The following is a 17,364-nucleotide window of genomic DNA, read 5'->3' on the forward strand; positions in this document are numbered from 1 at the left end:
TACTGCATTTTCATACAAGTATAAATGTTACGATATATGCTGGTAAAATTTTTACTGTATTACAGCTTTTACCTTTAGCATTGAGGTCATAAACACGGAGAGGCCCATTAGAATGAAAATCAGGAGCCCTGTAACTCGCTGTTCACGGATTCCCAAAAACTTCGGTTGTTCTCCAGGGGCAGAGCACTCAGATTCAACTTTCAAGCTGTTGACATGACTAATGGACAATACTGTTGCAGCCACAAACCAAGGAAGTCCCATGACAGAGCAAACTCCCAACATAACGCCAACCATGAGCAAATCAAGGTGATAACCAGCTCCTTTCTGAAGAGAAAAAGGAACATATTATATCCGTAAGACTACAATGTTCCTCAAGGTTAAAACTATTCCAAAAAAAGGGAGTAACTATTTTTTCATCTTGCATTATTTAATGTTCCAATTGTCATGGAAATATCTCAAACCTCTCAAACCCTACAAGACATCACAATGTTGGAGGCAAAGTTTTTACCTTACCTTCAGTTTGTGTTCCTTTCTGTTTATGATTACAGCTGTGATCTGTTGATCCATAAAGATAAGAATGGTACAAAGCAGAGCTGGAATAGCAGCTATCAGTAAGGTCCACCACTTATTATCCCCCAACGGGCTTATGAACCAGCCCCTAATATGTGGACTAGTAGGCTGTTAAAAAAAAAAGGAAAAAAGTTTCATTTCTATATTATACTAAATTTCCACAGCACACTAGACTTATGTAAGAAATGTCAAGAGATGGGAAATAGATGAATTCCATATTAAGATATGGAATGAATTCTTTGCAAAGATAGCCACAGGAGTTTCCATCTCCACACGCATGTCCTTTGTCCTGTGAATTGCCCACTCTTTCCCATGAACCAGGGAAGACCTTATAAGTTTTAACACAAGATAAGCAGAGTAACAGCAGTTTCTAAATCTTCTCACTCAGGAAACCACTCAACTTTTCAAGAGCAAGTGGAACTCTGAGTGACCTTAACTATGTTGCTAAACTCAAGACAAGATACAAGGGAATGCGAGAAGACGACCACAAGTATCCTAGCATTCAGTCATCTAAGCTGAAACCCCAGACAGACCAATGCAGCCATAATACCCCCAACAAGTAGCAGTCAGAGGACTTCAGCAATGTGAAAGCTGGGCCACATCCCAACTACCAGTGAACTGGAAGAGTTATAGTGGTGTTTGGAGCAAGAAAGGACCAAAAAAAAAAAAAAAAATCAGAATGTTGTTTCATCACTGTCCTAATATATTTCACATAAAGTAAAGTCTCCTTTGTGGATTAACCCCCACATGCACGTGCCTTAGAATTCCCAAGCACTAGTCATCAGGCAGGACTAGTACTCAATCTTAATCAGAGCCGGGTTTAGGGTACTATTTCCCCCCAAAGTCACTACGGACAAAAGCCTGCCATAGCAGCTTTCATGTAATCTCTCATGGGCAAGTTTTGGCACCTGACCATCATTTTTTTAATTTGAGAAACACACATTAATTTTTCCTTTCTAAGCATCAGTTCTTCAGAAGGCAATATCTCACTTTAAAATAGTTTGCTATTCCCAAGTAATCAAAAGCCTTATGATCTAATGCTTACCTGAAATTTCTCAGGAACATCAAGTTTAGGAGATGGAATTCCTACAAGGTAGTCAATTACGACCATTATTACTATTGTGAGAAATACAGCAAAGTCACTGATTGTCGACCGCACCTATGTTTAAGTGAATGATGTTAATAAAGCAAAAATATTATGAGTTTTTTCTAGGTAATTTATTCTCACAGACAACATACAGATAACTAACAAAAGAATAAGAATGGGTTTAATTACTGTTATCAGGGACATGCTAGCACATACTCTATCCAATAATTTCTCAAAACATAACAAGCACAACTAATTGATCCTACTGTAAGCCCACATCATTTTTTCATGATAATTTACTTTCTCTCCCTCTCATACACACTTTTTGGTACCACTACTGAACTCAGGGCCAAGGCACTGTTCCTTTGCATTTTGCTCAAGGCTGAGCTCTGCCACTTGAGCCATAGCTTTTTGCTGTAGAGTCTCACAGACTTTCCAGCTAGGGCTGTCTAAATAGGATTACAGGTGTGAGCCACCAAAGGCTAACGAAAAATTTCTTCATAGCCATCTAACAGAAAGTATTCCCTTAAATGATAGACGATTTTGAAATAAACCAAAAAAATTAATCATAATTTCAAGATTGCATTGAAGTTACCTTAGTAGGAAAATAACGCATGGTCTTGAACTGCTTGAGGAATGAAGACAGAAAAAATGTTGTGAAAAATAAAATGACACACCAGAAAAGCACATCTGGAATATAAGGCCCATGACGACCACAGGCCGAGCCTACGAACACTCCATGATACCTCTTACATTCCTGGGGAGAAAGCATAGGGGAGGGTAGAGAACATGTTCAAATACTAAGAAATTAAGTAGGAACTTAACTGATTCTAAGAGTCATATTTTATATTTCACAAGGAGAATGTCAAGCCAGTTATATGTATCATATCATTAATTAACTTTAAAACAGATGCAGAGGGCTGGGAGTTTGGCCTCATGGTAGAGTGCTGGCACAAAGACCCAAGTTCGATTCTTTGATACCACATACGTAGAAAAAAGCCAGAAGCAAGTGGAAGAACTCTAGCCTTGAGAAAAAGACAATGCTCAGGCCCTGAGTCCATGCCCAGGACTAGGAGGAAAAAAAAAAGACACAGAGTTCAGAGCCTTTAAACAAGTCAGTCCTTTCTCTATCAATTACTACCTCCTTAGGGAAAACCTCTTCACAAGAATTAATTGAAATGTTGTCTCTGCATTCTTACCATAGTGCTTCCTGTAGTTTTGAGCAAATGGTTCAAACAAAAGCAAAAGACAATTAATTACCACTAGGCCCCAGTGTGATGTAGAATAGGATGAAGCTATAGGAACAGTTGCAACTAATAATAACAATCATCTATGGCCAGATGTTATCCTGGGACTAGAAACCTCGAGATTAAGGTAAAGTGCCCATTCAACTTGCATTTCTACTAACAAAATCAACACTAGAGTTTAAAATACAGCATAGTAACATAATTATAAAAGTCTATTGATTTGATTTTCCATTTTGGTGGTGGGAGGGAATTAGCTGAAAGGGAAGACAGACATCTCCTCAAAGGTCTGTTGTTTTTATTTGTATTCTAATAACTTTAATGTTTTTTAAAAAAAGCCACTCAGGTTTACCAAGAAAACCAATTAAACATCACTGTTCTTAGCATCATTTTACATCTCTGTCACTTCACACTTCGCTTGTATACTCACAAGCAATACATCACGACTGTTTTGGTAAGAGCAAGGATAATATTTCCAAACAGAATACAAGTGCATGCAATGGCACTGAGCACACAGTAGACAGTAGATGTCCGTAGTAGGTGCTCTGTCTTCTTTCCTTTCTGCTCTTTCCAGTGCTTTAACAGAGTTGCTCCAACAGGGTTCTGAGTGTACTCCACTTTATCTCCTTTCCCACCTTCCTCCTCTGCCTGTGCCTCATAACGCCTTACACACACACAGTGACCAGAGCTATTACGTTCTATCCTGAAAACACACTCTATCACCACTGACTGGCAAGGAAGCTAAACACAACCAGAGTTTTAAGAACGCTTTGTTTCATTAACATACTCACCGAAACAGTGAGATTTTCCCAGGCAATACTCAGTGCAGTTACGTTGTTCTTCTCTAGAGTTTCATTGCTAAGGTTAGGAGGCTCTGTGCAAACACATCTGAGAAATGAGAACAAGATGGATTCTGAAGACACCTACATGCATATACATATTTTCTAAATTAACTGCACAATGTGACAGCTTTGAACTTATACCAACAAAATATCTAGTTAATAAAATTGTTTCTTACCAAGACCGAGGGGGCGGGGGAGAGGAGGGTAAAAGGTACCAAGACATGTGAAAGGGTATCAATGTATGTGAACTAATGCACCTTCTATATGGCAAATATCATGTAACCCTTTTATTAATTACAATAAAAAAATATATAAAATAAATAAAATTGTTTCTTGAGAGGAACATTTCTCTTTAAAAGCCACCAAGCACCAATGACTCAGATCTGTAATCCTAACTACTCAGGAGGCTGAAATCTGAGCATGGAAGTATAAAGCCAGCCTAGGCAAAAAACTGTGAGACTCTTATCTCCAAGTAACCAATAAAAAAACAACAGTATGTGACTCAAGTGGTAGAGTACTAGCCATGAGAGAAAAAGCTAAAGGAGTACCCATGCCTTGAGCTAAACTCTAGGACTAGCACTAAAATAAAATCATAAAATAAATACTAGAACTGGAAAGATACAGAGCAGATCACATGGCCTCCACAGAATAATTAATTCATGAACTATCCCACATTTTATTAAAAAAATTAATCAAGATGTGAATCTTTATCTTATTTTTTAAAATTTATAAGCTGGACAATAGTGGCTCATGTTTGTAATCCTACTCAGGAGGCTGAAATCTAAGATACATAATTTGAAGCCAATGGGGACAGAAAAGTCCGCTATCAAAAAGAAAAGCCAGAAGTGGAACTAAAGTACTAGAGCACTATCCTTGAGCAAAAAAGAGCTCAGGGGGCTGGGAGTTTGGCCTAATGGTAGAGTGCTTGCCTAGCATGCATGAAGACCAGGGTTCAATTCCTCATTACCTCATACTTAGAAAAATCCAGAAGTGGTGCTGTGGCTCAAATGGTAGAGCTCTAGCCTTGAGAAAGACCAAGGACAGGACTGGGGTGTAACTCAGTGGCAAAACACTTGCCTACCAAGTGCAATGTCTTCGGTTGGATCCCCAGTACCAAAAAAGAAAAGACCCAAAAAACAAAAAACAACCTTTGGGAAGTGGGGCTTCGCTAAAGGGTAGGAGAGTAGCCTTGAGCTGAAATGCTCAGGAACAGCGCCCAGGCCGAATTCAAGCCCCATGACTCACGCCCCCCCTCCCCACAAAAAAAGACGAAGGACAATGCCAGGCCCTGAGTTCAAGACCCAGGCCCTGAGTTCCTAACCTTAGCAAAAAAAGAAAAAGAAAAGAAAAGAGCTCAGGGACAGCACCAGGCCTGAATTCAAGGGGAAGGAAGAGATAGAAGGGAAGGGAATTGGTACCTTAGGAATCTTGGGATTTGGTTGAAGAATAGACAAAAATAAATAGTAGCTTAACTGCCAATCAATTTTTTTTTTTTTTTTGGCCAGTCCTGGGCTTGAGCTCAGGGCCTGAGCACTGTCCTTGGACTTTCTCAAGGCTAGAGCTCTGCCACTTGAGCCTCAGCACCATTTCTGGCTTTTTTCTATGTATGTGGTACCGAGGAATCGAACCCGGGTCTTCATGCATGCTAGGCAAGCACTCTACCACTAGGCCAAACTCCCGGCCCCCCAATCAATTTTAGACTGGGCAATTTAAGCGGAAGATTAAAAGCATATACATGAATAAGTTACTTCAGGTGAACAAAAATGAATGGACTTTGTCAACTAGGTTTATGTACGATTAATGCTTGGGCAAAATCTCATCTGAAACAAACAGGTCTGGTGTTACATGGCAGAATGTGTAATTACAGCTAGCGATAGGGAGCATCATATTATACAATAAGCTAAAACGAAATAAAATAAATGCAATTTTCTTAGGCTCTGACATTTTGGAGGGGAAAAAACACTATTTTGGATTTTTTCATATAAGACTAGTGCTGCTCTACCCCTTGAACCATTTGGATTTTTCTGCTACAAATGGCTTTGAACCACAATCCTCAGGTTTCAGTCCCCTGGGTACCTAACTCACCCAAGATATCAGTACCGAGCTTCTGTGTGTGTGTGTGTGTGTGTGTGTGTGTGTGTGTGTGTGTGTGTGTGTGTGTGTGTGTGTGTGTGTGTGTGTGTGTGTAGCACTTGCTTGTACTCAGGGACTCATGCTTGTGATCAGCTTTGCTGCTCATGGTTAGACTCTACTACTTGAGCCATACCTTCCCATTGGTATTTTCTAGTACCGGGGAGAAACAGAAGTACTTACGAGTAGGTTGTCAGCGTATCCAGGGTATTATTCATATTAAATGCATATATTTCTCCTAAATGAAAAAGTTTCTCCAGAGCTTCATAGATGAATATGATGCAAATGAGAGCTGCAAAAGCCTCTTCTGTAAATCGAGTAATATAACACACAAGGCTGCTGGCATCTGTTGCAACCAAAACAATGCACAGGAAGGAAGTCCATAGTCCAATACTGACTCTTAAATTTAGATATTTAAGGCCATAATCTCTGTTAAGAAACATATGAACATAGTCAAAATACAAGAACAATAGTATTTGGACCTAATGTTTACTTTATAATAATACCAAACCTAAAAATGTATGACTCCTAAATAACAATATAGTACTGCATGATAAAATAATGACTAGATAAAGCTGTATTATTCCACTTCAATGAAGACTGGTTTTTATGTTTATATAAAAGATTTACAATGAAAAAGCTATTCAGGAAGTGAATATTTCAAAGTCACTAAATCTCACCTAAGAAATCAATCTCAAGGTACCTGTTGTAAACGATAAAGAACAACTGTATCTACTGCTCTTTGAAGATCTAGAATTTAGCCATACGGGTCCATAGTCAAGATAGCATACTGCCCTTATCTTGCCATCACCACCACCACCACCACTCCACCATTATCACCACAGATTCGTTTTACTTTTCTGTGGGCTCTTTTTCCCTGCTATTCAGTGATGTCTACAGTCATTCTGTATACTTCAGGCCATTTCATTGGTCTACATAGCACATCAGACTGGAATCAGAATCAACTTTAGTGAGAGCAAAAGCAGAACTCAGAAGAGAGATCAAGCTTCTTAAGGCTGAAATGCTCAAATGCATTTATGTCAGGACAGGAACAGTTTTAGCTGTGCTTGAAGTATGTGAGCTCTAGGGTGATAATCCTTTCCAAACTGTGACCAACTCTGCCAGGGAAACATACTTCACACTATCTGTGTCAATCCCAAATCTATTCCACAGGACTGGGTTTGCCTGGGCCTTTGAGATCCACATTACCCTAAAGTTCTTGTATAAAAGCAACATTATCACGAAATCAGGGTTCAGATAAATACCTTCTTAATGCTTTATGTTTGCTAGCACAGAGGATTTATTTCTGCTTCCAAGTGATTTGCTTTGAAATTTATACAGCTAGGCAATCATATTCTTAATCTCCTAAGCTACCAAATAAAGATAGTAACAGGGGCCTTGATGGGATCAGCCACACAATGGCCCAAAAATATTGATCAGATCTTTTTAAATGAATGTTATATAGCATATATAATATTATACAGCATGGGTATTATATATAGTATATATTAGATACAGTATATAATAGACAAAAATAAACATTACATAAAACTTTTAAGTAAATAAACATAGTATACAAATAATATCAACAATATTCACACTGTACATGTATACAATATATGTGGTGAGTAGAGAGCTATTACTTACCTACAGAAGTTATACAAGATTTTTTCAAACACTAGAACTGGACCCGTGCTTCCCAGTATTGTTAGAGGTTGCCCAGCAAACAATGAATAAGCAATCCCAGTTAATGATGCTCCCAAAAGAGACTCTATTGCGCTCTGTTTAAGAAAAAAAAGAAATGAATAGAAGTAACACATCATAAAACACCTCTAAACTTCTAAGACATATGGAAAATAAAAATATCGCACAAAGAGCTAATAATACCAAACAAAACACTGAGCCTTAAATTTTCTATATGGACATTAGAAATACTTTTTAAATATCAAGAGAAAAATTTTCTTCTTGGACATTGTGACACAGAAGCAAAGAGAAAAAATTAAGAGACACACATACACAAGAGCTTCAACTTTATCTACGGGTATTTTAATTTTTTAATTTGTGACAAGTTAAAAAAAACATACGCATAACTTGTTGTGTATGAATAGCTGATTTAAAAAATGAATAAAAAGTGCAAGGCTCAGATTCCAAACCCTAGTACTGAAAAAATACGATACAAATAATATTTCTAAAAAAAAAAAAAACCACATTAAAAAATCAATATGGTACTTTAAAAGTTTTTTTCAAAGATAATAAATTAACATACAAGTCTATCTTTCTCAAATTGGTTTCTAAAGAGCAACTGTCTATGTATTTTCAGGTAAGCTATCAAATAAGGCTTGGTCAATTAATATAAAAATTCTTAATATAAAATAATTTAAAGATTCACAATATTCATTAACAAACAGGCATCTTATAATTAAAGCTTAGTCAAAAAAGAGGGAGTGAGGAAGGGAGGGGGAGAGGGAGAGAGGGAAAGAGAGAGAGTATGGGGGAAGAGGAGAGAGAAAGGACACTCAAGAGATATGTGACATCCAAGCTAGTACACTAATTTTGTGCTGCTTCCAGCATTTCACCCTGACTAGGTTACTGGGTGTTAACAGAAGTTGATATGCTATGATAACTATGGCAAAGGAGAAAGGACAATGATTTACCATTCACAAACATCAAGGACAACTAAAATACACTGTTCAGAAAGGAAAAGTTAGGAACTGGTAAAGTCAAGAAAACAAAAGAGCTTGTAAGAAATCATATGCTTCCAGGCACAATGGCTCATGCCTATAATCCTAGCTACTCAGGAGGCTGAGACCTGAGGATCACAGTTCAAAGTCACCACTAAAGTCTGTGAGGCTCTTATCTCCAATTAATCATTAGTAAATGGGAACTGGTGCTGTGGCCCAAGGGTTAGAGAAGTAGCCTTGAGCTGAAGAACAAGTGAAAGAGAAAGAAAGAGAGAGAGAGAGAGAAAGACAGAGGGAGGGAGGAAGGGAGGGAGGGAGGGAAGAAAAGAAAGAGAAAGAGAACGAAAGAAATAAAAGAAAGAGGGAGGGAGGGAAGGAGGAAGAGAGGGAGAGAGGCAGGGAGGGAGGGAGGGAGGGAGGGAGGGAGGGAGAGAGGGAGAGAGAGAGAGAGAGAGAGAGAGAGAGAGAGAGAGAGAGAGAGAGAGAGAGAGAGGGAGGGAGGGAGGGAGGGAGGGAGGGAGGGAGAGAGAGAGCGCGCGAAAGATATCACATTCCTCAAATAAGAGACAGCTTGAAGACAGAGCTGAAGTGGAGAACTGGTTACTAAGTGTTAAACCATGGCTATATCTTAACCTTTGTAAGTCTATCCTCTCATATCTTAAAATGAAGGTGCTGATAACTAGAAGAACATAACTAAATAGTATTTTAGAAAACACGTAGCAACCATAGTGTTTGTCACCTTCAACATGACAGTAGCTATTCTTACTGTCAACTCTTAACAGTATCTTTTCAAAGTAATCATCACAAAGTACCAGTAGAGAATAACATTCAACTATTTGAGTAAAAATAAGATGAAACCCACACGCCAATCTGCCTTTGGTAACACAGAAGAAAAGTAATAACAATAATAATAATAATAATAATAAATATTAGTTATGTGGAATACGTTTCTTTTCTTCCCATAGAAAAATTTGCACTAGAAGATAATAATTAAACCACCGTAATAAAAATCCTAATTCTACTACAGTATGAGTATTTGGGAATGAACTGAATCAGCATAAGTTAAAAGAAAAAAAAATACAAAAGATATCCAGAAAAAGATAGCAAGACATTGAAAAGGATGTAACAAAGGAAAGCATTTTTAACAGGGACAGATGGGCACAAAAGTGAAGGTTTCCCTACCCCCAACTTCAGGTTAAAAACGAATGACTATCATGTGAGACCTGCCTGTCACTCCCCTAACAGGCACATTTACAGAAGCAGAACTAATCCTCACTCAGAACACCTTTCTGTAGTTTCTTCTAAAGCTACTTCTTCCTGAGGCCATCATGCTTCTGCTATACTACACATGGAGAAGCCTGCTTTCTTTTCCTATTGCTTTAGTTCCTCAGCTTTTCCTCTTCTAACCCACATGGCCCAGCACAATCTCTCACTTGGAGCAGGATCTGTGACCCTCCTATTTGTCTACCTCCTCCAGTGCTAGCGCATGCAGACATGCATGCAGCATCAAACAGCAGAGACTGCCAGTGATGAGTGACAGACCAGAAACAAAGCAGTAGCATTTCCACAATAGAACAGGTAAAACATGTTTCCCCAAGGACCAGCAGTTATAAGTAGTATTTTGACAGCATAAAAAAAAAAACAACAGCCATATGAACTAAAAATAAGTATATATGATACAATTACTACTAAAAAAATAAAGTAAAAAGCATCTGAATAAATGGAAATTTGAGAGCTGAAAGGAAATTTCAGTTGTTAGACATCTCATGTTTAGGACATGAAATACCTTAATTAAATAATTATCATTACTTAGCTTTGGCCTCTTAAATCTATAAAATTACAAATTTTCCTTAAAGAGTATAATGTCATTTAATACAGTAAGATGAATTTAAGAATTATAAATCTTATCATTTGAATACAAAACAGCCCCCCCCAAAATGCCTTTCAAGATTTACAGAGCACATACAGCTCCTAATATGATATTATCAAGCACAGAAAAACTTTCACAACCACATCAAAGACGGAGGCAATACTCAATTACATTTTCCATATAAAAGCTCTGGCTACTTTCACAGATTTAAGAACAATGCAATGAAAGTAAACATCACTTCAAAAACCCATCATCTCCATATAATTTTGCTCTATTCTTCCAAGTAGTCTATTCTAGGCCTAAAAAGCTAAGGCTGAAGAGATATTAATCATGACTCTAATCCTATGGTACCTTACAAGATGAAGTAGCCCCACTGATAAATCCACCCCGCAATCCCCTCCCACAGAGCTCGTTTGGTTGGTCTCCCCAACCATCCACCCACCCCCAGAAGACAACAAAAGCCTTTCACTCAATTGTAAAAAAAAAAAAAAAAAAACCATTATAGCCAGCAAAGCAGGATAAAGTTTTTAGATATATTTATTTTACCTCAACTGTGCATCTTCTCCTGTTCAAATGGCTTCCCCATGTTTTCCACAGCAATTACCTTTGGGGGAAGTCTGCTTTGGGACAGGTTTATCATGCTGTGGATAGATTCTTTAAATAAAAGTATGAATAGTGAGACAAATGCACACAGACACTTGCCTCTGAAGAACTAAGAGCCTGGCCACTACCAATCTTTGTACTCACTATTCTGTTTTCTGTAGCTTCTCCAAGCAGCCCTCCAAAAGTGATTACAGGAGACATACAGGCACAGTATAGGAAAAGAATCGAGGCCAGGCACTGCAGACTTAATGCATCCTTGAAGTCACTCAAGAAAAAAGGTGCTTTCCTTTTGATGTCAAGTATCAAACCACCAAAAAGCCTAAATAGGTGAGATGAAACTCGTCAAACTGTACACTAGAGGATTCTAAGCTCGTTCAAACTAAAACTATCACTACATAAAACTGCAGGTGCCTACTATGTAACAAAAATTAAAATCCAATATAAATCATGGTATATAGATTATAGAAGACACACTCATTGAATCTAATCTACTGATGACAGAGGAAAGACAGATCTCATTAAGTTACAAGAGATGTAAACAATTGTTTATGGACTATACACTCAAGAACACTGGTAAATTATTTTATGATTAAACATAATTTTGTATAAATGTGCAAGAAAATGTACAACAAACAAAAACCTAACCGGCTATTCAAGAAAATGTGCATAAGCAATTCTATTAATTAAAGTCAGCAATACAAATCTTACAGGCAATACTCAGAAATAGCAAAAAGGCAATTATCATCCAAATGCCCCTTCTTATGAATGTAGTATGCACAGCCGTATATAGTTAAATGGTAATTTTGTAATAACATCAATGACATTTATATGAAAATGTAAGTAAAAAGAAAATCCTTAAGTTCAGTACATTGAGTTTATGTATACAGTCAAACCAGCATATTGAGATTAAAAATATTTATGGCATTCTATCAAAGCCAAACTGTTTCAATGTTTAAATAATTTTTTTAAAAAACAGACTTCTAGGTATAATTAACTAGAAAATAGTCCAATAAAATATAAGCTCTATGAGGTCAGGGACTTTTGTTCTTCACTGCCACACCTCCAGTGTCTAGTCAAGACAAAATGGTACTGGGTTTAGGAAGCACTGGGCAAACACTGGTGACTGAACTGATAATTCAAAAAAGTTTTATAGGGCCGGGAGTCTGGCCTAGTGGTAGAGAGCTTGCATAGCATGCATAAAGACCCAGGTTCGATTCCTCGGTACCACATACATAGAAAAAAGCCAAAAGTGGTGCTGTGGCTCAAGTGGTAGAGCTCTAGCCTTGAGAAAGTCCAAGGCCAGGGCTCAGGCCCTGAGTTCAAAGCCCAGGACTGGGGAAAAAAAAAAAAAAGTTTTATAACTCATAAAATAGGTAATCCTTCAAACACCAAATAAGAAAGTAGACAAATTAACTATGCTTTCAATGTTTCAAACTTCACATTCCTTACATTCCTTTTTAAAAATCTAACATTGAACAAATGCAAAAACAAACTGACAGGGAGAAGATATTCCACACATCATCTGACAGCAAGGGGAATCAACTTTTAATAAAATAAGAGCTTAGGATAATCCAGAATCAATCTATCCCATCAAATCAATAAGTAATGACTTCACACAGAGGCTTATACAGACTCAGAATTCAATGGACATCTAACTGAGCACTTTTCAGTGACTAACCCCATCTCCTTTTGAACTTCAAAGAAACAGTAATAACTAATAGGAGACCAGCACTTTTTTGCATGGGGATGGAAATTTACTCAGCGACTAACAAATTTCAAAAGCCAATAAAATTTTGTTGAGCCATTTCACCGTGTGACAGGTGTTATTTTTCTTAGCTAGCGTACTCTTCCTGTATGTTATCAAAATTCCTAGTAGTATGCCTATGTAAGATACTTTTGTTTAATAAACAAAGATTTAACATTCAAGCTCTTTAAGTTCCACATTGACCACCAGCAGACAGCATAGACTCAACAGCCAAATTCTTTCCTACAGTTGTAAGCACTGTAAAATATATCTATTCTACAAAATATTTAAACATATTTTGATATTATATCTAACGATTCTATTCTTCACACGAAAAATTACTTTTAATTTTCTAAGTGTTTCCAGAGATCAGATATCAATACCATGTGTTATGGGAAATGCTTGCCCAATTCTTAATACCTCATATTATAAGGCTCATAAAATGTATTATTACATCTATGCACAAAAATCATTTATAAGTCCCCTTTCTTACCATAATTCTAACTTGATATGATTTAAAAAACCTCCAGTCAAGATAAGACAATAATCTATATACTACATAACAATTCCTGAACAAAAATTCTAATAATTTCACTATAAACTAAAGCTTGGTACCTGGTATTATTTTCAAATGAACATAAATTTTTCTTAATGTCACACTTTATACAACAAGGCAGATACATGTATTTAAAAAAATAAATAAAAGAAACACTGTACAAGATTAGCTTCTAAATGCTTGGGAAGAAAAAGACTGCTAGTGCCTTTTTCACTAAGTCACCCCAAGTCCCAGAAAGTTTGTACCCACCGTCCAGTCCTCTGCAGCTCAGGCCCGGCATGGTGTGCAGCCTCCTTAGGACTCTCACCAGACATGGGGGCAGATTCGTTGGGAAACACAGGAATCTTTCTCTTTTCCTGAATGTCACAAAATAAATGCTCAGAATTTTATTGTTTAAAAACTGTGATGGTGTCACTGATTAGAAGAAACATATCCTCATTTGAATCATACACCAGAAAACCGGAAGTGGCGCTGTGGCTTAAAGTGGTAAAGTGGTAACCTTGAGTTAAAGAGCTCAGGGACAGTGCCCAGGCTCAAAATTCAAGGGGTGAAGCGGGGAGCCAGAAGTAGAACTATGGCTTAAGTAGTACAACACCAATATTGAGCAAAAAATCTAGAGAGCGGGCTGGGAGTCTGGCCTAGTGGTAGAGTGCTTGCCTAGCATGCACTAAGACCTGGGTTCAATTCCTCAGTACCATATACGTAGAAAAAAGCCGGAAGTGGTGCTGAGGCTGAAGTGGTAGAGCTCTAGCCTTGAGAAAGTCCATGAACAGTGCTCAGGCTCTGAGCTAAAGCCCAGGACTGGCCAAAAAAAAAAAAAAATCTAGAGTGCTCAAGCTTTCAGGGCAAACCTTGAATACACATACACACATATACATATACACATACATACATATATACACACACACCCCAAAATCAATTAAATTCATAATTATCATTTTTATGATACAGATCTTACCCCCTCATATGTAAACAAAACCTTCGCGTACATACAATAAGGGGAAAGAGGGAAGGAACAAATTTTAAAAAAGGAAGCAAACACAGACAAAAGAAAGCCACTAAAGGCTCTGTCATCATTCCAAGCTTACACAACAAATGACAAAAGTAAAATCAACTAAAATATTAAAACAGAGGAAGAAAAATTCAGAATCTTTAAAAAAAACAGTAGAAGGTATTACATATTACAATGTATTACATCAAAAAAGAAATAATGACACATTCCCAGGACATCCTGAGTTCAAGCCCCATGACCCAAAGAGAAAGGAAGGAGGGAAAGAAGGAAAGAAGGAAGGGAGGGAGGGAGCAAGGGAGGGAGGGAGGGAGGGAGGGAGAGAGGGAGAGAGGGAGAGAGGGAGAGGGAGGGAAAAGAAAGGAAGGAAGAAGGCAAGACTAAGAAAAATGTCTACTAATATCTCAGTCGGAAACTACTTTCAAAAAAAAAAAAAAGAAGAGCCAGTGCTGACAGCTCATCCCTAAAATCCTAACTACTCAGGAGGCTGAGATCCGAGGATTACAGGGATTACAGTTCAAAGCCCTAGGTTTGATTCCTCAATACCACATACACAGAAAAAGCTGGAAGTGGTGCTACAGCTCAAGTGGTAGAGTGCTAGCCTTGAGAAGCCCAAGGACAGTGCCCAGGCCCTGAATTCAAGCCTCAGGACTGGCAAAAAATAAAGCCAGAAGTGGATTTGTAGCTCAAATGGTAGAGTGACAGTCTTGTCTTGAGTAAAAACACTAAGGAATATCACCCAAACTCTGAATTCAAGCCCCAGTATTGGCAAAAAATAAAAATAAAAAAAAAAAGTAAAACAAAAAGGTAAAAGCAGACTATTTCAAAAGCAGATAATTTTCCCACTAGCTAAAGAATATAAAGTATAAGGTAATCACAAATTAAGGGACAACCACACACAAAGTTGCATAACTCTTTTCAAGAAAATGCAAAAGTTGGATGGAAGAGAAAATTAGCTGTTCCCTGAGGAATAATTTTATTTCCTAACTCAGAACACAGCTCTCATTCTCACCTGAGAAGGAACACTTTTCGGTGGCTCAATGCGTATGGAAGGGTCCCATTCTCCTGGGGGCAGGACAGTTACTTGATCTAAAAATTCATCAATTCCAGATAAGAGATCATTTCTGTCTTTTGCTTTATAAGCTACATCATGAAAAATCTAAAGAAAAAAATGGAATTATATTATAAATATACAACTATATTATAAATTCACTTTAGACAAATAAGTGCATTATAAAGATGATTAACTGAGCTCTTACCTAAGTAAGGACAGGTATTCACCTCACACTGAGCAACAACTACAAAAAGTAACCCTAACTATCATCCAGGTACATCAGTGCCATCCAATAACAAACAACTAACTTGGCTATACTTCAAGTGATAAAGCACTTACTTGATATCAAGCTCAAGGTTCAGCCCCCACTATCTACATTCCCCACCACTAGAGAAAACAAACAACTACAAACAAAAAAAACAGTAATGTATTTCAGAAGAACAGTATTTAAAACTTCCTCACAGGAAATAATTGGTTACTAAACAAAAACACCATGGGATAGCTAGGTACCAGTAGCCTTTAATCCTTGCTACTCAAGAGGCTGAGATAGATAAATGATGGTTTGAAGCTATCCTAAACAGACAAATCTGAGACTCATCTCCAGTTAACCTACAGCTCAAGAGGTAGAATGCTAGCCGTGAATGGCCCTGAGTACAAGATCTAATACAGAACAACAACCAAAAAACAAAAATCCTTGTCATTCTATAATTCTGACATTTCAGATGTTATTTATGCTAAGAAAATTACCACAGGTATGTATTTTTACTTAATTTATCAGTAATTTAATATTGAATAATTAAAATAATTAATAATGACCCCTATTTACTGGTTATCTTCAATTAACTAGGCACAAATCTAAGCACTGTAGATAATAGAAATAGGTTAAGGCAAGATCCTTGTACAGAACAACATTTTTTTCAAGGGAGAAAGATGAACAAGTTACAAAACAAAAAAACAAACAAAAGTTCAGGTGCTGGGTACCAATGGCTCAGGCCTATAATCCTAGTTATTCAGGAGTCTGAGATCTGAGGATTGAGGTTAAAAGCCTAGGCAGAGAAAAAAAGGCCCCATGAAACTTTTTTTATTGTAATGTATAGAAGGGTCACAGTTACATTCGCCAGTCAGAGGGTACATCACTTTTCACACATGTCTCCATGAAACTCAACTCTAATTAACCACTCAAAAACCAGGAGTGAAGCTGTGGCCTGAAGTGGTAGAGCGCTAGCCTTGAACAAAAGAGCTCAGGAACAGCACTAAGACCCCATGACCAACCCCTCCCCTGCAAAACCACTTCGGGCAATGTACAGGGGAAGAACGTTGTGGAAGGAACACATTAAAAGAACCAATGCCGTTGAGGAGAGAGATCCAAACAAAACTGAGGGGGCAGGGTAAGGTAGGTGTGGTAGGGCGGGCCATGCTTTGGTAGAAGGATGAGCATTTGCCAATGTTCAGAGGAGAGGCATAAATGAGCAACACACATCTAACAAAGGAAAGGAAGCTATTGTGGGGAGGAAAAAAAATCACACTACTGACAATAGCAGAATTTAAATTAAAGAAAAAAATTAGGAAGCCTTTGGTGCTTTTGAATACTTTAAAACCCATGGTATTTGCAGTATAGAGGGAAAAAAAATCTGTAAGACAATAACCATAGCCGGGCGCTAGTAGCTCACGCCTGTAATCCTCACTACTTCAGGAGGCTGAGATCTAAGGATGGAGGTTCAAAGCCAGCCTGGGCACAAAAGACTGTGAGACTTTTATCTTTAATTAACCACCAGAAAACTAGAAGTGGCATTGTGGCTCAAGTGGTAGAGTGCCAGCCTTAAGCTGAAGAGTTCAGGGACAGAGCCCAGGCCCAGAGTTCAAGCCCTACAACCAGCAAAAAAATAACCATAAAAGCCACCTCAGCTACGTAGAGGTGTAAAATCATATTAAGTGAAGTAAGCAAGACCCAAAGGAACATAGGCTCAATGGTTT

General features: G+C 37.8%; 1 protein-coding gene across 3 annotated transcripts in view; it reads right to left on the bottom strand.

Annotated features, from left to right (window-relative positions):
- The window catches only part of Slc4a7 (solute carrier family 4 member 7), an 80,934-nt gene that overhangs the window by 14,605 nt on the left and 48,965 nt on the right, over window positions 1–17,364 (bottom strand). For all 3 annotated transcript variants that reach the window (XM_090322525.1, XM_090322510.1, XM_090322519.1), the window contains 10 exons: window positions 15,349–15,495; window positions 13,577–13,683; window positions 11,172–11,346; window positions 7,521–7,654; window positions 6,057–6,302; window positions 3,693–3,789; window positions 2,253–2,414; window positions 1,616–1,729; window positions 514–678; window positions 73–324 (listed from right to left, as the gene is read on the bottom strand). In XM_090322525.1, the coding sequence (XP_090178651.1) occupies window positions 73–324; window positions 514–678; window positions 1,616–1,729; window positions 2,253–2,414; window positions 3,693–3,789; window positions 6,057–6,302; window positions 7,521–7,654; window positions 11,172–11,346; window positions 13,577–13,683; window positions 15,349–15,495 (1,599 nt within the window). The remainder of the gene's footprint in view (window positions 1–72; window positions 325–513; window positions 679–1,615; window positions 1,730–2,252; window positions 2,415–3,692; window positions 3,790–6,056; window positions 6,303–7,520; window positions 7,655–11,171; window positions 11,347–13,576; window positions 13,684–15,348; window positions 15,496–17,364) is intronic.

The sequence above is a fragment of the Megascapheus bottae genome, chromosome 2 (genome assembly GCF_031878675.1).
Source record: "Megascapheus bottae isolate mThoBot1 chromosome 2, mThoBot2.hap1, whole genome shotgun sequence".
NCBI lineage: Eukaryota > Metazoa > Chordata > Mammalia > Rodentia > Geomyidae > Megascapheus > Megascapheus bottae.